Source organism: Corythoichthys intestinalis, chromosome 9, assembly GCF_030265065.1.
Source record: "Corythoichthys intestinalis isolate RoL2023-P3 chromosome 9, ASM3026506v1, whole genome shotgun sequence".
Lineage (NCBI taxonomy): Eukaryota > Metazoa > Chordata > Actinopteri > Syngnathiformes > Syngnathidae > Corythoichthys > Corythoichthys intestinalis.
Genome location: NC_080403.1, coordinates 36,929,094 through 36,950,656, shown reverse-complemented (window position 1 = coordinate 36,950,656; position 21,563 = coordinate 36,929,094). Strand labels below are relative to the sequence as shown.

Below are 21,563 nucleotides of genomic sequence, written 5' to 3'. Positions count from 1 at the left end.
AAAGCGCCACAAACTAAAAGCATGCATTTCAATATAAAAAAGTCAATAATACAATTGAACACACATTGCCAAAGGCAGAACGTGAACGTGGCCATAGTTTTTAAGAGTTATTCAGATAAATATACTATAAAGAACATGCTAACAAGTTTACCAAACCATAAGTGCCACTCCAAAACACCAAAATAACATGTGAAATGATATCATAATGTGTTGATAATTTCACACATAAGTCGCTCCTGAGTAAAAGTCGCACCCCCAGCCAAACTATAAAAAAAAATGTGACTTATAGTCCGAAAAATACGGTAATCATTTTGATAGTAGGCTAATACATTTAATACATAAACATACAACATGTGTTGCCTTCATCATAATGCTTCTATAAGGCTTTTAATTTTTTGCAGCTCCAGACATATTCGTTTTTTGTTATTTTGGCCGAATATGGCTCTTTCAACATTTTGGGTTGCCGACCCCTGCTCTAGGAACAACATTCTCTCACTTCATAAAAGAAGGATTCACCGATTGCTTTGTGCCAAAATGGGAACAGGGGCACTTCAAAGGCCATTCAAATAAGAGGTGGGGCCTGTGCCCCTGTGGCCCCACCCCTAAAACCGCCACTGTTCGGTAATTCACATACAGTGTTTTATTTTATTTTTTTATTCTCCAACCACAATTTTTGTTTTCTTTTTAAGATTATGTCGAACACATCAATGGCATTTCCATTCCTTTCATTGTGGAAGGATGCTTTAAGATACAAGTGACTTGAGTTATGAAAGTGGTGATGGATCAAATAAAACTTTCATCTCAAGTCATTAATTTTAATTGTAAATAATTAACTCAGTGATTTGAGATACTTACAAACTCCTCTAGAAAGTTACATGAAGGCATGTGTCAGTGTGTTTTTTTCAGTTAGAAATTGTAAGAAGTTAATGATAAGCAGCCTTCGCTATTTAACGGGATCCCTTGCAATTGCTTGTACTTTGTCTGTGAATGTGTATGCAACTGAGGACCCCATGGAAACCGTGCTACAGCAGCTGGTAGGCCCAAACCAACTTTGTTTGATGGAGCCTCTGTCGTTTGTATTTGATAGATATTTAAACATTTGAAATGTGCGTCATTATTGAATATTATAGTCGTTCTTTTTACAGTCTTGACCTCAACAACGGTATACTGTATAAACTAAATGCATAACTCAAACGCACCAGTTCCAGTGTGACTCATCACAATTCTTTTTGCGTTCTCATTCCAAATGTCATTGTCTGGGTTTTATTTTAACCATTACATAAACAGGACAGTTGACTGTACATTGAATTTGTTGTGTCTTGTTGTCTAAAATGTGTGAATGTTACAGTATATGAGATAAAGGTGGTGTTTACGTCTTCAGGACATTGTGTTATGCTACGTTACACCTTTTTTCAAATAAAAATATTTTACATGATAAATTAAAAAAAAAAAAATCCTGGCTTGCTTGATTCTGCTTGGTAATTTTAGAAACGCTGCCAATTAGCTTCGCTCCCTTCTGAAGCATACAAAAGCATAATCTGCTCTATCAAAGCGCAGAATGGACAAGATCATAAATACGTATAGCCATGAAAAGATAACTGTATTGCCAGAAAAGCATCTGATATTATTCAAGATAAGAAACTGATATATATATACATTCTGAAAACAGTTCTAAAAATCAGTTATGTTTCTTGATTTTAGATTAAGCCAGTATTTCAACATTACCTCCTTTGACTTTAATAAACATGTTATTGTATGTAACACCAGGTTCCTCTTCTTTCATGTGTCAAAGCTGATGGCTATTACTGGTCCATCAACACAACCCAGCTGGGGTCAACCCCAACAGCTGATAGCTCAGACATTTTGAATGTAGGCATGTGCCGGTATGAAAATCTGACGGTATGATAAACTTTAGCAGGGGTGAAAGTGGCTAGAATTTCTTGCCGGAACTCCCCGACATGAAGTTAGCCATGGAGCCAGAAATTTTATTTATTTATTTCATTTTTTGGGGGAGGTGTCAAACCTCTTAAACTACTGAAACGCAGTTAACAAAAACAGCAATAACCCCAACCTCCATCTCCTAATTTTTATTTTCCCTCATTTCCTCACATACTAAATGCCAAATCTCAATTTTAACTACTTAAGAACATAAGATATATATTAAAATTGAAATTAATGTAAACATTTACTTTTTTTTTTTTAATAATAAAGATATAAGTATCATACATTCAGAAAAATAAGTACAAATGACTCATATTATGCAGAGTGAAATGGAATATATTTTGAAGATCGCGCAAACATAGACTTTTTTTAAATCATAAGGAAATGGATAAGTAGCCTAACATAAATGAACAAATATAAGTCCAAAGTGCACATTGACAGCCAAGATGTTCTTAACCTCCCCATCACAGTAAATAAAACTAAATATGATAAATAAGCCTCCTTAACTCTTTCGTTGCTCTTAAAGATTTGATCCATTTTATGTTGCATTGCCCTTTTTTGTCGCATCAGTTCAAGAAGCTTTTTTTTTTTTTTTTGTGCTGTTAAAGAAAACATGCACATTTGAACCAATCAGAGCTAACCATCTCAGCTGATCACATGTCAGTATGTCAGCCAATTGAACGGATAAATGAGTCCAGGCATTTTGCTTTGCTGCGTGCGTTCGCACATTGACGCGACTCATCATCGTCAGACTCAGATAACTGCAGCAGCTGGGGAAACCTCCATGCCGTCCGTAGAATAAAATCAATAATAAATATTGGTGGAAATGGATAACGCTACTCAAGCACTTTAGTATGCTTGTTGTCAACACTTGTGTATGTGAATCTGATGTTGGTAGATTGTTTTCTTCTTGGAGCTGAAATGCATTTGTGGCAGCATAGCATTAAAAAAAAATTTTTTTTTACATAGCGTTTTGACAGTTGCTGTCATATTTTCAGAATCAAAGCCCCGTGTACCGGAACAGCGTCTTCAGCATCCCTGAATCTTATACTGGACCAGCATTCTGGCCCTAATTCTTACCGGAACTGCGTTCTGGCCCTGAATCTTATACCGGAACTGCGTTCCTGACCGTTCTGGCTCACTTTCACCCCTGAACTTAAGCCAAAATATCACAGTTTCACGGTAATGCAATTACAGCTCTAAAATGTGTTACTTTCAGATATCTGGGTTAAAAAACATAAAAAACTTTTTTCCACCGAAGAGGATTTTTATTTTTCAAAACATATCAATAAATTGGAACATAAGTATAATGTTAAGTTAAAATAAATTAAAAAATATTTAAACAAAACCCCCCTAAATATTCTAAATAAAATTAAAACAAATGCAGTCCTTTAGGTGAGCCTAAACCCAGAGCTCAACGTTATTCAAATTCAAATTATTCAATCAAAACAAAAATAACTGAATTATTTTCCATAAAAAGCATGTGTGTATGACTCGTATCATGTTTACATAACACACACACTCTCTTTCTCAACAGACAGTTGCCATTGAGAAAAAAAACACCACACGCTAGACACACTAAACACGCTGGAGTTAACTCTCGTAGCTGGTGGGAAACATTCATGACAGTGTTTACTAACCTTAACTTTTGTAGAAATGCGAAATCATATTGGAGGTATTACATCCTTGGCAGCCACCCTCCGCAAAGATGTTTTACATGTCAGTCAGCCCTCCTCCTCTAAGTCGTGGCCGTCTGTAACTTTCCTTTAGCCGAAGTATTCCTATAGCTGTGATGTTGTTTTCTTTGATCGGTGGGGAAAAGTTCAGGATTTTTACCTCCTCAAGCCATCGTGTTGCACAGCTGACTCACTGACACTGAGCAACAACTGGTTTGGGAGGGTTGAGCCTTTCAGCTGCAAGCGAGTCATTTCTCCCTGCTTTTTTGGGACATAAAAAATAGCTTATAATGTAGGGAGGGTATGACAGTAAATTTTTGCAGTTTTGAAACCATACCACCGTATACCTTGAAACCGGTAATTGGCACATATCTAGTTGTGAGTTATCTAAAATGTGTAAATGCTACTTGTATACTACATATGAAAATCTACTTCTCAAATCATGGTGGTTGAAATGGTTTTCAGTATTATGTTTGATCATTTTGGTGTGGTCCAATTTGTGGTAGAATTTTATTATTAGTATTATTTTACCATAAATCCAAATGCTGTTTGACTCAAACATGTTTTATTTTTCAATTGAGTTGTACAATATATGGTGGAAAGCGTTTTAAAACAATTAGAATAATATAATAACGATTACTATACAACTACTGTGGTGACTTTACTTACGAACATCTCTACATACAAAATTTTCAGGTTAAGACACATCTCGACGGGAAAATATTGCCTCTTTTTACCAAAGAAATTTCAGGATATGAAAGGTAAAAAAAAAAAAAAATACAGTTTAGCTGGTACTCGCAGCTCTCAGAGATTACGTAACATACTTATAGCTGTTCTGCCATTGGCTATTGCCAAGCATTCCTGGCATCCAGTTGGCTAAGAAGGACCTCTACTGTATGTGTATGTGTGTATCCCAGCACCCTCTTCTTAGTTTAGTTTAGTTTAGTTTATTCACACATCGTATCATGGTACACACATGAACATGGTCATATATACAAGCAATTCATCTGACAAGATGTATGAAAGGGACACTCCGAATAAGCTATTTAAAGCTTTTAGTAGGGGCCCAGTCAAACAACACACACATACACTCATTCATACACATACATGCAATTAACTATGGGAAATTTCAAAATTCTGATTACATCGTATTTGACATGTGATACCTTAGGAATGTTATTCAAAGACAGCATATTAAACATACATAGCAAGGAGATGTGTTTTCAGTTTTTTCTTAAAAATAGAGATGGAGTGTGACATCTTTCGCTCCTCGTGTTCCGACAGCTTTACATGAGTGTATTAACTTATATCCTTTACTTTTTTTAAATGTTTATTATGCATTTTTAAGCATTATAAAAGATTTATGTCTGAATTTTGTTGGGGTTTAAAACGGATTAGGGCATTTCCATGGAAAATGTGTCTCTACTTACAGAATTTTCAAGTAAAGAAACTACTTCCAGAACCAATTGATTTTGTAAGTAGAGGTACCACTGTATTATAATAATATTTGTGATCCCAAGGGTCAATTTAATTTAACACTAGGAATATGGGATAAAACCAGAGATACCATACATGAAGAAAGCACATGAGAACATGCAAACGCAACAATCAGTTGCACTAATGCTTATATTAATTTTCTAAAGCGTGCAGAATTTGATAAAGAATCTAAGAAAAAATCTTGTTGAGTCTAAGCAGATCCCGGGAACCGGTAAATTTTCCCCCCCTAACTAGCTGATTAATAGAGTAATTTGCTGTAAATTACAGGTTTGAAACCATAAATGGTAATTGTGTTATTTTTATGCTCGGCTCTTTTAGATGCGTGGAAATGCTCTTTTTCTCATCTTTATTTTGGGAATCGGAGGAAGCTTTCAATCAGGATATCACGTCACCAGCCTGAGTTCCCCCTCTCCGGTGAGACCCGTCATTCATGCAAGTTAATTTCAGGAACGCGCTAGATGAACGTGTGCATCTTGATGAATTCTCCTTGCAGTTCATCCGGCGCTTCATCAATAGCACCCTATATGAAAGATATGCAGCGCCACCACCAGGACACACTGTCACACTCATCTGGTCACTCATCGTGTCAATGTATGCTGTGGGAGGCCTATTTGGTGCTGTCAGTGTCAAGTGCTTCTCAGGCCTGCTGGGAAGGTGAGTGCTCTCAATGCAGCGGATTATGAGTCGATCCACTTTAATCCAACACTGAAGGACATGTTTGGTCTTTGGCAGAAAAAAGGCAGTAGTTTGTAACAGCTTTATCGCCATAGCTGCAGCTGGGATCATGTTGACAAGTAAATGGGCCAAGTCTTACGAAATGATCATTGTGGCAAGAATTTTATCGGGCTACTCATCAGGTAACATTGTTGTCACCGATTTGAAAACGTCTAAGCACTCATGTCTGTCATGTTAATGTGGAGTGACACTGTGTTGCAACAGGACACAACATTTTCACAATGATGTACAGTGGTATGAAAAAGTATCCGAACCTCTGGGAATTTCTCACATTTCAGCATAAAATCCTCCTAAACCACCAAAATGCAAGAACGTTTGGCACAGTTATAAATATAACACACAATAAAACACAACAGGTTTCACAGTGGTTAGCATGTTCCCCTCACAGTTCTGATACCAAGGGTTCAATCCTGGGCTCCGGCCTTCCAGTGTGGAGTTTGCATGTTGTCACCATGCCTGCGTTGGTTTTCTCCTGGTGTGTGTGAAAGCAGGGCTATAAACATGGCAAGCTGGAAATGGCAAAATTAAACTGAAAACATAACGAAATTAAAATGTCAGTCATTATGTTCGGGTCGGGGTTCTCGCTGAATTTTTAAAATAAATATATATTTATATACGTATACCAAAACAATGTATGGATGTTAAACATAGGAATACTTATCAAATAAATAATTTGGATAAAAAAGACAAGGCGCTGTATGGTCATTGCAGAGCCAGAGCATGCCATGCACCCTCTTTTTACTCTTTTTCCTCTGCGATGCAAAACCGCATCTGTTTATTTACATTTTACAAACTTTTCCAGCTTTATTTCGTTGTGCAAATGCATTTAAAATGATCATAAAAATATGTAGACTATTTAAACATTAAGAAAAGTTGCGTTTTTTTTCTGCCAACTGAGAATTCGTTACAAAAGACAGGCTTTAATGCGCAGGCATTGTCACCAAATGTGATCACGCAAAACGCAACCAGTCCGTTTTTCCAAGCAGCAAGCAGTGATCTGTCCAGGTCTGACTGGAGCATCCCTTCCCTCTCCTCCTCACAAATAATACATAGAATTTTGAGGGTTTTTTTCTCGGGCTTGGGCCTACAAACAAAATATAAAATTTCGTTTTTTTTTTCTGGGCTCGGGCCTACAAATAAAACTTAACATTTTGGGTTTTTTTCGGGCCTGCTAATCAAGTTAATTGATCGGGCTCGGGCGGGTCGGGCATTATATCCAAGCGGACCCGGGTCGGGTCGGGCTGGATTTTTTTAGGCCCGATCTAATTGATGACCTTAAATTGGTTGCAGTTACACGTCGGGGAACGCTCCCTCCGGAAAAAAAACACGACAGGATTTGACCAACATTGTGACAATGCTGACCAAAAAGGACGTAATGTCCAGGTTATAAAATCGCCCAGCAGCCTTCCACGCACAGAGAGTGCCAGTGGGCAACACAGGTCAAGTCTGTGAAAGTGTCCAACCGGCTTCATTCTTGGAATCTTTTCATGCACGAAAGCAATGACGAGAGTAAATCCTGCGTTACCTTATACGGGAAATTCCCTGGTAATATGTGTGAAAAGGGCTACAGGCAATGCGACTCGTCAGATAGAGAGAGACACTGGGGAGAACTACGTAGAATAAATGAATAATAAAAATCAGTGAAAACGGATGACGCTAAGCAAGCTCTTTATTAGGCTTGTATTGTTAACACTTGTGTATGTAAATCTGACATTAGTACATTGTTCTTATTGGACATACGTGTGTGGCAGCGTGGCAGTTTTTTTTTTTTTTTTTTTTAAACATTGGGTTTTGACAATTGCCTTCATATTTTCGGGATCAAAGCACCGTATGCCGGAATGGCGTTCCGCCATCGTATTTCTTGGCGGAACGCCGATCTGGTGCGTTCCGGCCCACTTTCATGCCTGATAAAATCACCATCTAATGTGATCTGATCTTTGTCAAAATCACGCAGATGAAAATACAGTGTCTGCTTCAACTAAAACCCTCCAAACATTTTTAGGTTTTTATATTTTAATGAGGATAGCATGCAAAGAGTGACAGAAGGGGGAAAATACGTAAGTGAACCCTCTGCCTAAGGAGACTTAAAAAGCAATTGAAACCAATTTTTACCAAACATTTTAAGTCAGGTGTGTGCGCTATTACTGATGAGTGGTTTAAATCTGCCCTGCCCACTATAAAACACACACCTGGTAAGAAATATCTTGATGAGAAGCATTGCCTGATGTACTTCATGGCTCGGTCAAAAGAGCTGTCTGAAGACCTGCGATCAAGGATTGCTGATTTGTATAAAGGTGTGAAAGGGTACAAAACCATCTTTAAAAGTCTGGATATTCATCAATCGAGTCAGAGAAGTTGTCTACAAATGTAGAAAGTTTGGCACTGTCGCTACTCTCCCAAGGAGTGGCCATTCACCAAATATGATGCCAATAGTTCAGCGCAGAATACTCAGAGAGGTAAAAAAGAACCCTAGAGTGTCTGCTAAAGACTTACAGGAATCATTGGTACAGTCCAATATCTCAATGCACACATCAATTATATGTAAAGCTATGGCCAAGAATGGTGTTCATAGGAAGAATCCATGGAGGAAGCCCCCGCTGTCTAAAAAAACATTGTTGCTCGTTTAATGTTCGCAAAAAGGCACTTGGACACTCCACAGAAGTTTTGGCAAAATATTTTGTGGACTGATGAAACCAAAGTTGAATTGTTTTGTAGCCACACACAACGTCATGTGTGGAGGAAACATGGAACAGCTCACCAACAACTACCCCTCATCCCCACCGTGAATTATGGTGGAGGGAGCATCATCACTTGGGGCTGTTTTGCTGCCTAAGGGCCTGGACTATTTGCAATCATTAATGGAAGAATGAATTCAAAAGTTTATCGGGATGCTTTGCAGGAAAACCAGAGGCCGTCTATCAGACAGTTGAAGCTAAAAAGAGGATGGATCCTGCAACAAGACAATGATCCAAAACACAGAAGTAAATCAACTTCAGAATGTTTTCAGAAGGACAAAATGCAAGGTCTGGAGTGCCCAAGTCAAAGTCCGGACTTGAACCCCATTGAGATGCTGTGGAATGACTTAAAGACAGCGATTCATGCCCGACATCCCAGGAATCTAACTGAACTACATCAATTTTGTAGAGAAGAATGGGCCAAGATTAGTCCTGATCTTTTTGCCAGACTGATCTGCAGCTACAGGAAGCATCTGGTTGAAGTTATTGCTGCCAAAGGGGGGTGAGGGTGGGCACAAAATATTTAAATCAAAATGTGATGGTTCACTTACTTATTTTTCCTCCTGTCATTATTTGCATACTATCCTCATTAAAATATAAAAATCTATAAATCTTTGGGTTGTTTTAGTTGAAGCAGACACTGTTTTTTCATCTGTGTGATTTTGACAAAGATCAGATCACATCTGATAGTAATTTTATGCAGAAATGTGAGAAATTCCAAAAGGTTTACATACTTTTTCATACCTCTGTATCCTGCTTATATGTTTAGATTATTTGTACAATATTGTAACATGACTATAAATGACCCCCCCCCCCCCATCCCCCCCCCCACACACACATTAAAAAAAACTGATTTACCAACCTGGTTTGCAGCTCTGGGAGCAAACATCCATCTGATGTACCTTGGTGAAATTTCACCAAGAGAGATACGAGGAGTTGTCACCATGTCTTCAGCGACATTTATTGCCATTGGTAAACTGTCAGCACAGTTTTTTGGCCTCAGGTATAAATTTACTTGATTTTTACAGCTTCATTTTTATGTCATTCAGTTACTGTCTTGTTTTGTTACAAAATTACTGCGCATTCTATTCCAAACCACATGTAATTGTTGTTGCTTTGAAATGACTGATTAAGGACTATGTTTTTATGCATTCTAAAATTTCTTCTAACATTATCTAAGTCCTTTGTTTGTTGTACGATTTTTGACTATGTCTGCATATGAGAAAAAGAAAATTAAAAGATTAAGGGTGGGATTTAGTAGGTTTTTCTTCTTTCTATTATGCAATACGTTTTGTACCTACTAACTACTATTTTATTTTTTTAGCTGAAGAAAAAAAAAGCAACATCGGGCTACTCCAACTAAAAAGTAGCGTCTTTAAATATCCTTTATAAACACAAACTTTTAATATATAAGCTTTATTTTGCTCTCCTTTAAATCACCGAGCAAAAAATATGTTCTGTTACGATTTGTGTCGGAGAACTGAAGATGAGAGAATGACTTAATGGCTTTTAGTTCTATATTTGGTTAAACATTTGTTTGACTGCTGCTCCATAAAAATATTCATGTTAGTTTGGAACCAGGATGCTGTTTGCATGTTTATCATGCATTTGGGTTGTAGCCATGTTGAAACACCAATTTCTAAAGCAGTCTTCTATTGTTCTAAATGTTCTTGTACCTTTCTCTCTGGGCCTAATTTGGTCAATTACCAGAAAAAAATATTTTGAGATGTAGTTTAAGACGTTATTCCACACAACTATGAAGAATTGAAGAAATTACTTCAAGAATTTCTTTCTCATAGTGAGATCCTTGGCCGTGACGAGCTGTGGAACGTGGTCCTTTGTGTGCCTGCGTGTCTGTCAGTGGTCCAGGTGATAGTAATGCCTTATCTTCCCGAAGCACCCAGGTATCTCTTTATCGAAAAACGAGATGATGAAGCATGCAAACAGGGTGAGTAGCACAGAAATTTTATTATTGCCATTTTAATGTCATGTTTTCATATAAAGTATACACTGCCAAATGGTTTAGGCTGAGTCAAGGTTAAAAGGTTGAAATTATATTGCTCACTTCTTACCATTTATGTGTAATATAGCGCATAAAAAAGCGCCATCAACCATAATATCTAATTTCTTGACTCCAGCTTTGCAGAGTCTGTGGGGCCAAGGTGATTACAAGCAGGAGATGGCCGAAATGTTGACTGAGCAGGCAACTATGGAAGCGGCACCTGCAAAAAGTCCTTTGGTTGTCCTTCGGGACCGAACAGTGCGTTGGCAGCTCATCACAATGTCTACCATGTACTGCTGCAACCAGTTATCAGGCATGGCCATGGTGAGGACGTCGTTCTCCCATACACACATACACACGCAAAAAAATTAAGTTGTATTCCAATGTCAAAAAAATTTAATATTCTGTCCCTTCTCTTTTATTCACAGATCAGCACATTTACTTTTGACATCTTTCAGAAAGCAGGGATCCCGACAGATCAAATCCGCTACATAACTATCGGTCTTGGAGTAACAGGAATTATCACTTCTATAGCTTGTGTGAGTATCTATAAATTCCTCGCATACAGCAGTCCTCTATTTGTTTTTCACTGGGATGTTATTTTCTATTTTTGTTCTATTTGCGTGTTTTCCCTTGACCTGTGTATATGTGTCAATAGTCATGTTGTGTTAAAACACTTAACAACAATACACATAACTATAAATAATGATGAAAAAGAATAGTGTGTTTTCACTGTATTCCCCCGCTTTTTGCGTTGTTCGCGGTTTTTACGAAAAATGCGGGAATACAGCGGAAAAAATCTTCACTATATTACCCCGCTTTTCCGCAAAAAACGAGGGAATACAGCAAAAAAAAATCACTGTATTCCCCTCTTTTCTGCGAAAACCGTGAAAAAGGAGGAAGTACAACAAAAAGTATTTCACTGTATTGCCACGCTTTTTGCGGTGTTCGCAGTTTTTACGAAAAACGCGGAAAACGTGAAAAACGAGGGAACACAGCAAAAAAAATCTTCATTACATTACTCCGCTTTTCCGCAAAAAACAAGGGAATACAGCAAAAAAAAAATGTCACTGTTATTCCCCCGCTTTTCCACGAAAACCGCCAAATACACGAAAAACGAGGGAATCTATCGGAAAAAATGTTTTCACTGTATTCCCCCCTTTTCTGCCAAAGCTGCGAAAAACGAAGGAATACAGCAACAAAAAAAAATCACTGTATTTCCCCGCTTTTCCGCGAAAACAGCGGAAACGAGGAAATACAGCGAAAAAATATTTCACTCAATTCCCCCGCTTTTCCACAAAAATTACGAAAACCGCGAAAAACAAGGGAATACAGCAATGTTTTTTTAACTATTCCCCCGTTTTTCCGCAAAAAAACGCGAAAAACGAGGTAATAGGCCCACAGTGAATATTTCTTTCCCCGTATTCCCTCGCATTTCCGCAAAAAACGGGAAACCACGAAAAACGAGGGAATACAGCGACATTTTTTTTCGCTGTATTCCCTCGTTTCCCTCGAAAAAAAAATTTCACTGTAATGTTGCGCCAAACTGCGAGGGCCCATTCAGTCCTGCTTGCAGACCTAGTTGAAGTTTGGATATCATTACAATGTACAAGTGTATCAAATGAAGACAATAACAAAAAATAGAGTCGCCTGATATCGGTCGATAAAAGCATTTTAAAATGACATCTGATAATTGGTTTTTCATTATACATTTTGGGCCAATATGCATGTTACTTTCAAAGTGAATATTTGCCTTCTGCTTTTATACTAGAGCATGAAACGGGAATGGATTTTCACTCCCGTTCCCTCCCGCTCCCAGAGGAAAATTCCCATTCTATCCCAATCCTGGGGCTGAGTCAAGAAGTAGAATGACTCCCAGTCCGTTCCCGCTCCCAGTCAAAATTATTCCCACTTTATTTTTTGTCTTATTGTATTATTTTTTAAACAACTTTAAGTTAGTCATTAGAAAAAGTCAACGGATTGTTCTTTTTAGATGACTGATTTTAGATTACCACTCGTCCTTGAGTCACTACAATACTTTACTTATCCTGTGCATTTTTTACACGCCATGTATTTTTATCGTGGCACTGTTGCGTTCCACTTTCAAGAAGTTTTCTAATAACTTGGCGCTTCCTCCTACAAGCTCCTACAGTTTAACCAATGGGTAATTATTTCAGTTTCATGTGTAGTTCTCTCTCCGAGTTTTCACCTCCACTGATGGCCATGTGGAGTCTGCGCAAATATAGTAGCCGGAAGTCGAAGCATTAGAATCTTGGGGTATTAGAATGTATAGTTCTCTTGACGGGCCAAAGCAAGTCAAGACTGCGTTGGCCCACGGAAATAAAACTGCAAAAATGGACGCTTTGGTCCTCAAGGTGTTCCCACTGTTGCCCGCTCCTGTTGATTATTATTCTCGTCCCATCCCAATCGTGGCATTCATAAAATTTTGACTCCCATTCCGCGGGTAATCCCTTGACCCACAAGATTTCCCAAAATAATTCCTGCTCTACTTCGTACATGGGCTGGTCAAAGTTTAGCAAAGAAGTTATGCTCACTGATAGGGATGGGAATCGAAATCCGATTCCAATTCGGAACCGGTTCCGAGTGTTTCGAGGCCTCGACATCACAATGAAAAAGCCTTAACGATCTCTTTAACGATTCCTAATGACGCGTATTGCGTCGTGACGTGTCTTGTTGTCCAGACGCATCAAACTAGCATGGCGCCAAGAACCACTCGCTCCAAAGTTTGACTACACTTCACCAGGAAAGAGTGTGAAAATGAAAGGTTACGACGGGTAAGCGCGAGCATTGCAGCCATAAACATAACAATGACAGCACGTAGGTTCAAACGCTCGAAAGTGTGTCTTCACTTCACGAGGAAAAATTACAACAAAGCGACTTGCAGTCATTGCAAGGTGGAGATTTGCTGACTTTATTCAACCATCACTTGAAGAGTGAAACTAAGAATAGAAATGAAACAAATCAATTTCGTCCCCAATAACAAACAGGTTTGGATCAACGTAAATCAGCGATGATGAGCTGCTAATAACAGTATGGTTAGCATTCGTTCGCTAGCATTAGCACATCGTTCAAACCACTACGAAACTGGATTTAAGTGTCCGATCGCGAGTGGAAACACAACAACAACAACAACAACAACAACACAAAAGATGATACATACAGGCGTTCCCTCTGTAGATATTAACATTAACAAAGAACGTTGGCTCGTAGAAGTGTTTCCCTCTCTCACTAACTTGCCCACTCACTTGGATGCGGCATTTCTTCTTTGGGTGTAAGCGCGCTCTTCTTCACGTGAGCGCGTTCTTCTTCAAGTGAGGAAGCGCAAGGGCGCCCCCACTTGAGCGTGTAAGTGCCACAAAAACTAAAAGGCATGCAATTCAATGTAATGGTAAAATAATACACGTTAACCTAGGAGTCTCCAAACTGCGGCCCGCGGCCCAAATACGGCCCGCCTCCACATTTGGTCCGGCCATTTTGATTTTTTTGTTTTGTTTTCTCAATCGTGTTATTTATTTTCTAGCCTTTTCCTTGAAGAATTCTGAGAGGGTTATTTGGTTATTATCTATTTAATTAATAGTGTTGTTATTATTAATTATTATTATTATAAAGAATCCAGAAAGGGTTATTTGATTGTGGCTTTCTGAAAAACAATATATTTTTTAATTTATGCACTTCTGCAATCGTCACACTTTTTCTGTTACAAACTGACCCCGGCCCCTCATCAGAGAAGGGAAAAGTTATGTGGCCCTCACAGGAAAAAGTTTGGGGACCCCTGCTTTAACACATATTGCCAAAGGCAGAACAAAAACATATCTGCCAATATATACCAATATTTTTTATTTCTATTAGATAAATGTTTCAGTAAAATGTTACACATTCTTGTGTATTTGCCACTTATTGCCACAGTTAACATTGAGGCTTTGGGCCTCTTTTGATCTCGTTGTGAGTTTGTAAGGTTGTGACTTCTGATTAAACAAACTCGATGCCAATCAAAACGTTTGTTCTTCTTTTTACCCAAATTAGAATCGATAAGAGAATCGATAAAGAATCGAATCGTTAAGCAATATCGATAATGGTATCGGAATCGTAAAAATCCTATCAATTCCCATCCCTATACCATTAGAAGTCTCCAAACTAATATGCATGGGATTTGTTGTGTAAGTAATATCATTATTAAAGCATTGGTAACACTTTATAATAACTATCCGTTTTACTAATAAATAGATCATTAGTAAACTGTTGATAAATGATTTATTGTTGATTTGTGAAGTATTTGTTAGCAGTTTGTTAAGCATTGGTTGACCCCATTCTAAATGATCATGTTAGTTGATGGATCTTAATAAAACTGTATACACCTTATGTTGAAGGTCATACGTTTTATTGGTTAAATATACAAAGAAAAGTACAAATATTTGTTGGTTCTATGACAGATTTTCATATATGTGCAACATGAGCGCTACCTGCAAAAGGCCTTATCAAAATACCTTTTCTTTTGAAGTGAACGGCATTTCTTAACCTGAAAAGATAGAAATGCCAAACGTTACACACAAAAACTTGACTGTGTTTCAGGTTAAGAACACCCTGTAAATGCTTAACAAACTGTTTACAAATACTTCACAAATCAACAATAAATCATTTATCAACAGTTTACTAATGATTTATTAACTAGTAAAACGGATAGTTATTATACAGTGTTACCAAAGTGTTACCAAAGCATTCAGTGGGGCATCACAATACTATTGACCATAATATGTTAAATCCACGACCTCATATATCAGTATCGGGTTTTTGGAGTTGGACAATATCGGGATATTGGTTAAAATCTCATTATCTGACAACTCTACAAAAAAAAAAAAAAAAAAGAAAGTGGATAGTAATAATTTGTTCCTTTTTTTCTCTTAGGGATTTTTGATTGAGCATGTAGGAAGAAGGCCACTGTTCTGGATGGGTTATGGCATCATGTCAGCTTGTTGGCTGTTAGTGACAGTAGTGCTCAATTTGAAGGTAAAAACAAATGGAATCTGGCATGATTGCAACCATGTCACATATGAGTCAGGGTATAGTTAAGCATAGACTTCACTATCAGTTGACGGGACATGGGGCTTGGGGCCGATCCTTAGGGGGCCTATTTTCAAAAACTTAAAATTCAAATATTTTCAAAACCTATGCCGCTAGTGACCTAAAACCAAAACAGGCACCTCCCTTAGGCATATATGAATCTCCATGAGCAGCGACATCAAAAAATTGTAAGTCGTTCCCTAATAAAATCCTGATTAATTATTTTTTTATACAAGAATAACAAAACTTAAAATGGCTCTAAAATTTTCAAATTTTACACTAGATGCACAAAAATCACCAAATGCAGAGATAATCACCTATATTTTCAGGCTCAATAGCAATATTTAACATATATGAATTTTTGTCCAAAATAAAAACTTACTTTTTTTTATGTAGTGCATGTTTTCAACAGGTAATAAATCACTCAATTTTCAAATCAGAAACTTAATAGTTGAGGAAAAAGGGCATAATCATCTTATTTAACAAAAGCAAAATTTAGATTTTTCTATAAACAATTGGAACTTATTTAGGTTGACTTCCTATGTTACTATTGCCTCAGCACGGAGGCACGTCTTGACAGCTTTCTGGGCTTCGTGGTTTTTAGATTGAAATGTTACATAAAATAAAACAAGTAAAAGGCGATTTTTTTTGGATGGACGCATAATGTCTAAATTACTACACTGCTGCCAAAAAACGGGCAGTTGGCTGAAAATTACCAGATCATTTGAATGTAAAGTTACGCTACTGTGTATGGATACAATATAGCGGCCATCACAAAACTCAGAGCTTTTAAAATTGAAAATTCATGTAAATAAATGCGTACATCCTGGAATTTCTATAGATATCAACATCTAGATTCTTGGTTTTGGCGATCGCAATCAAAGCCAACAGTAATTCACTGGGTGCCATCGATGCTGATAGATTGAGGGCTGGCAGTGATCGTCTGTTGTTGTCAATTACACTGAAACATGATCATTCATATCCAGCCACTTATTATTAACAGAGGTGGGTAGAGTAGCCAAAAATTTTACTCGAGTAGCGTTACTTCAAAATAATATTACTCAAGTGAAAGTAAAAGTAGTCATTCAAGAAATTTACTGAAGTACAAGTAAAAATGTATTTGGTGGAAAGAATACTCAAGTAAAGGGTAACATTGTGAGTAACTGCTTACATTTTTATTACATTTTTTTTTTTAAAACATTGGTATTATTTTTCTCAGTGCAAAGTTATCTATATCAACTGTTGTTATAATGATATTGTGCAATAACCCATTGCATAACCAAATTAAGCCAAAGGAATACAAAATAAAGAGGAAAAAAAAAATCATTGAATTCCGTCGAGAGAAAAAAAAAATTAAAATGAAGCATTATTTGTCCAAAGAGCATGAGTACCCCCTAATGGAGAAAAACACCGAGCAGTTATCATTCATTTTACGTAAATATTTCAAGCTAAAATTACGCTATTGTGTAAATCCAACGTTGCGGCCATCACAAAACACAGAGATTTTAAAATGGAAAATTCTTGTAAATAAATGCGTACATCCCGGAATTTCTATAGCTATGAACATAGAACAGTCTAGATTATTGGTTAAAAGCAAAAAAAAAAAAAAAAACCAAAAAAAAAAAGAAAACAAAAAAACCCCCAGACAGTCATCATTCATTTTACGTAAATATTTTGAGCTAAATTTACGCTAATTTTTTCCATACATTTTTTTCACAATGTTTCAAAGTACATGCATGGGGCTATTTAATATAATAATTACCTTGACTCCTCGACCAACTCACTCTTGAGACACTCCTGCCTGCTTGTATGCAGTAAAACATTTTTCCTTTTTCCACCTAAATCTGGCGTTTGAATGCAGAGTGTGTTTGAGTTTATCACAGTGAAAGCCAAACGCTCTGCCAGGGTCTGCCCCCTTTGGGCAATGTTTGTGGGACCAGTCTTATCAACTGATGGTGAAGTCTTTGAGTTAAGGTTAATAATTTTGCTTTCAAATCTCAAATCAAACAGATATTGATGAAGCCAATTTTGTATTTTAGGCTTTTAGTTCTTGGGCTCCGTACGCTACCGCTGTATTGATCATACTCTTCATCATCTTCTTCAGCGGAGGGCCTGGTATCAGCATAACTTTCAAAATGAATGGAAATAAATGGGCCTTTACTGTTTCTATAAATAATTTAAGCATTTTTTTGCATTTGTTACCAGGGGGAGCATCAGGTACTCTCCACAGTGAGATCTTCATTCAGTCCAATCGAGTGTCTGCCTTTGTCATCTTCGGGGTTCAGCGCTGGTTCGTATTCGCTGTGATGGGCCTAGTCTTTCCCATACTTATTGTAAGTACATCAGTGAGATTGTCTGATTTGCAATGACAGAACAGATAAGGTTACACTGATATTTTTCTCGTAGGATACACTTGACACCTACTGCTTTGTGTTTTTCGCCTGCTCGTGCCTGCTGGGTTGTGTTTACGCCTTCTTCTTCCTGCCTGAAACTAAAGGCAAGACGCTGCTGGAGATCTCAAATGAATTCAAATCCATCACTGTCTGTGGAAACTCTTTTCAGGAGGAAAGACGACTGGAGACTAAGTTATAGGATGTACTGCTCCCGTGCTGGCAGTGTTCAAGTACTGTAGAGTAAATGAACAGATAAACAATGGCTCACACTGTTTGACTCTGTGATGGAATATACTGCCCGTAAGTGAAAATATATAAAATATGGAGCATAATGACAAAATACCAGAGAAGTGTTTTGTCTTATATTTATTTATTTTGAAGCTATTATCTCAACTATTGTTTTCCACCTGGAGGTAATTCTTAAAGTAAAAGTATATGAACAGGAAGGAAAAATGGTAGAAGTTTGCTACTTTATAAAATATTACTCATTCAAATAATATTAATCAAAATAACATGGCTCTGTGATGATAATAATAATAATCAACTACAGTAAATCTGCTGTGGTGCCTTTCTAAATAGCAGCAGTCCATGTCATACTATTTACAAAGTACTGTAAACACCACAAGAGGGTGCTGTTTACCCTTTTTTCCAAACGTGCTATGGGATACGGTAGTTTATCCACTATTTTTATTACACTAAATGACGTGTATCACAATTCTTTACGTGTGACTTGATAGTTTAGTGGTTTAAAATATTAAATATTCGAGGCTTTCTGGGAGTCCTCTATGTGAGAAATATTATCCACCAAGTAAATGGTACATTCTTATATTGGAATGATTTGGAAACAAAACCTGATAGTTCTGAATGTTTTGGAGTTCTGAGGTTCCAGCACTGTCATTTTTGCCAAGGAACAAATTCTGAGGATCTGGGACTAAATAAATCTAAGTGTGACTCAAAAGTCTCACAAGTTTTCAGAGTGATTTACTATATAACATTGCTATCAATCAAACAAAATAGAAACTCAAGTGGACAGACTGACATATCAATATACATAACAAAACATTATTTTTTGCTGTTTCAAATGGAAATGTGAGAAAATAATATTCATAGTCATAGTTCGCATTGTGTCTCGTATAAACCATTCAATCACACCAGTATATAGCATGTATAGATGGCTGCAATTTAAAGTGAGACTACATTTTCAGCACTGGACATATTTTGTCAGAATCTCTAACATGCAGACGTTGGTGTTGAATATATACATCTCTTTGCATCATCAGCAAAAGACCCTTTATGCAGCACTTTTAGTGAATGCCCATTGAGACTAACAGCAGCATGGCCGGATCATCCCATTTCAATGTCCTGCTAAAGGAGGATTAACTTGGGGGGTTAAGTGAAAATTGTTACAGTTGCACTCTGCCCTTCCTCTCTGTCCAGTCTGTTTTGTTTCATTCTTGCCAGCTTTACACACACCGAGACGTACTTGTATAAACGATGGGCAAGAGTGAGCATGCATGTTGTAGTAACATAGAGTATATCCAACTTTGCTCACAGCTGTAAAGCCATGCTGATTTATATTTGCTTGTACCTTATATTGGGGATGATTCCCGTCAAAACTACTGAAATGCAAAGAAAACTGTTTTGGTCAGTTATTTGTATAGCACATACAAAAACTGATTTTCATTCAAAATTGTATTTTTTCAATGACTTGCAAAATAAAAGTTACCAAAAACAGCTATAACCCCAACCTCCATCTCCTAATTCTTATTTTCCCTCATTTCCTCACATACTAAATGCCAAATCTCAATTTTAACTACTTGAGAACATAGGATGTAGGATATTAAAATTGAAGATAATGTAAACATTTAATTTTTGTTGTGTTTTTAATAATAAAGATATAAGTAACATACATTCAGAAAAATAAGTACAAATGACTTATATTATGCAGAGTAAAATGGAATATGAAGATCATGCAAACATTTTTTAAAATTTTAAATCATAAAGAAATGAATAAGTAGCCTAACATTAATGAATAAATATAAGCCCAAAGTGCAGATTGACTTCCAAGATGTTCTGAACCTCCTCATCAGAGCAAATAAAACTAAATATGATAAATAAGCCACCTTAACTCTCTCCTCGGTCTTAAAGATTTGATCCATTTTCTGTTGCATTGCCCCCCCCCTTTTTTTCTGTTTCAGAAAACATGCACATTTAAACCAATCAGAGCTATCTCTGGTGATCACATGTCAGTACTCAGATAACTGCAGCAGCTGGGGAAACCTCCATGCCGTCCGTGGAATAAAATAAATAATAAATATCGGTGGAAACGTATTATGCTAAACAAGCACTTTATTATGCTTGTTGTTAACACTTGAGTATGTAAATCTAATGTTGGTAGATTGTTTTTCTTCTCTGAGATGAAATGCATGTGTGGCAGCTTTGTATAAAACTGAAACTATGAAACTTATACCGGAACTGCGTTCCAGCCCTGAATCTTATACCGGAACTGCGTTCCTGACCGTTCCCGCCCACTTTCACCCCTGGCTGTAAGACCGTCATAATTATGACATGACACTATCATGGGAATTAATGAATGCTTATGACGGTGGTCATTTAGTGTCATCCGGCAAATTATGTCACTAATTCCCTTTATGTCCAGCTCGGATCTTTTACATCCATTCAAAAGTGAGATAATTTGCCGGATGACACAAAATGACATCGGTCATAAACATTCATTGATGCTAATGGCAGTGTCAGTTATGATGGTCTTATGACAGTCTTATGGTGCCACTGTCAAATAAAGTGTTGCCAAATACTTTTAACTAGAAATTCATAAAAACAAACAAACAAACAAAAAAAACCTAGAACAGTAACTGAAGAAATAATTAGCACAGAACCTAAATTTGATTGTAATTTACATCTGTAGCGCTGCAATGAATGCTAGGAGGACGACAACAGTGTTGACAACAATGGGTGGCAGCAGAGGTTGACTGTCTCCCCCAAGGGAGCAGTGATGGCTAAATGAAGCTTCTTGAAGCAATTAAGTTTTGCAACCAATTGGTTCAAAGCTTCATGTGGTTCCTTTGCTCCTATGATCGTCTTATTATGCGGCTGTCGAATAAAATATTCCAGTGCGGCTTATCTTGGAACAAATGCTGTTTTCGTGTCAAATTTGGTCGATGGCGGCTTATAGTCAGGTGCGCCATTTAGTCCGAAAATTACGGTATTTTCTTTTCCCCAGTGCAACAGTTAAAAAACTATAGAGCAGTGGCTCTCATACATTTTACAGCAGGTATCACCTAAAATAACTATTGCAACCACAATCAAAGCCAACAGTAATTCACTGGGTGTCATTGATGCTGATAGACTGAGGGCTGGCAGCGATCGTCTGTTGTTGTCAGTGACACTGAAACATGATCATTCACATCCAGCCACTTATTACGAAGGACGTCTACTGCCCTCAATGACGGCCAGCGAGTTAAAATACATTCATGTTGGTGGAGGC

The 21,563-nt window shown here is 37.3% G+C and overlaps 1 protein-coding gene across 2 annotated transcripts; it reads left to right on the top strand.

Annotated features, from left to right (window-relative positions):
* The first annotated feature begins 796 nt into the window (after positions 1-796).
* On the top strand, positions 797-19,631 carry slc2a9l1 (solute carrier family 2 member 9, like 1). Of its 2 annotated transcripts, XM_057846487.1 has the most exons (12): positions 797-1,034; positions 5,433-5,528; positions 5,608-5,768; positions 5,847-5,971; positions 9,458-9,587; positions 10,384-10,532; positions 10,723-10,910; positions 11,015-11,125; positions 15,510-15,611; positions 17,705-17,780; positions 17,871-17,998; positions 18,072-19,631. In XM_057846487.1, exons 1-12 carry the CDS (start codon positions 876-878, stop codon positions 18,255-18,257), a joined length of 1,611 nt encoding a protein of 536 aa, XP_057702470.1. In that variant the 5' UTR covers positions 797-875; the 3' UTR covers positions 18,258-19,631. The 2 variants fall into 2 exon arrangements, with proteins under 2 accessions (XP_057702470.1, XP_057702471.1); XM_057846488.1 differs by lacking the exon at positions 17,705-17,780 and having other exon boundaries at positions 18,072-18,209.
* The last annotated feature ends 1,932 nt before the right edge of the window (positions 19,632-21,563 follow it).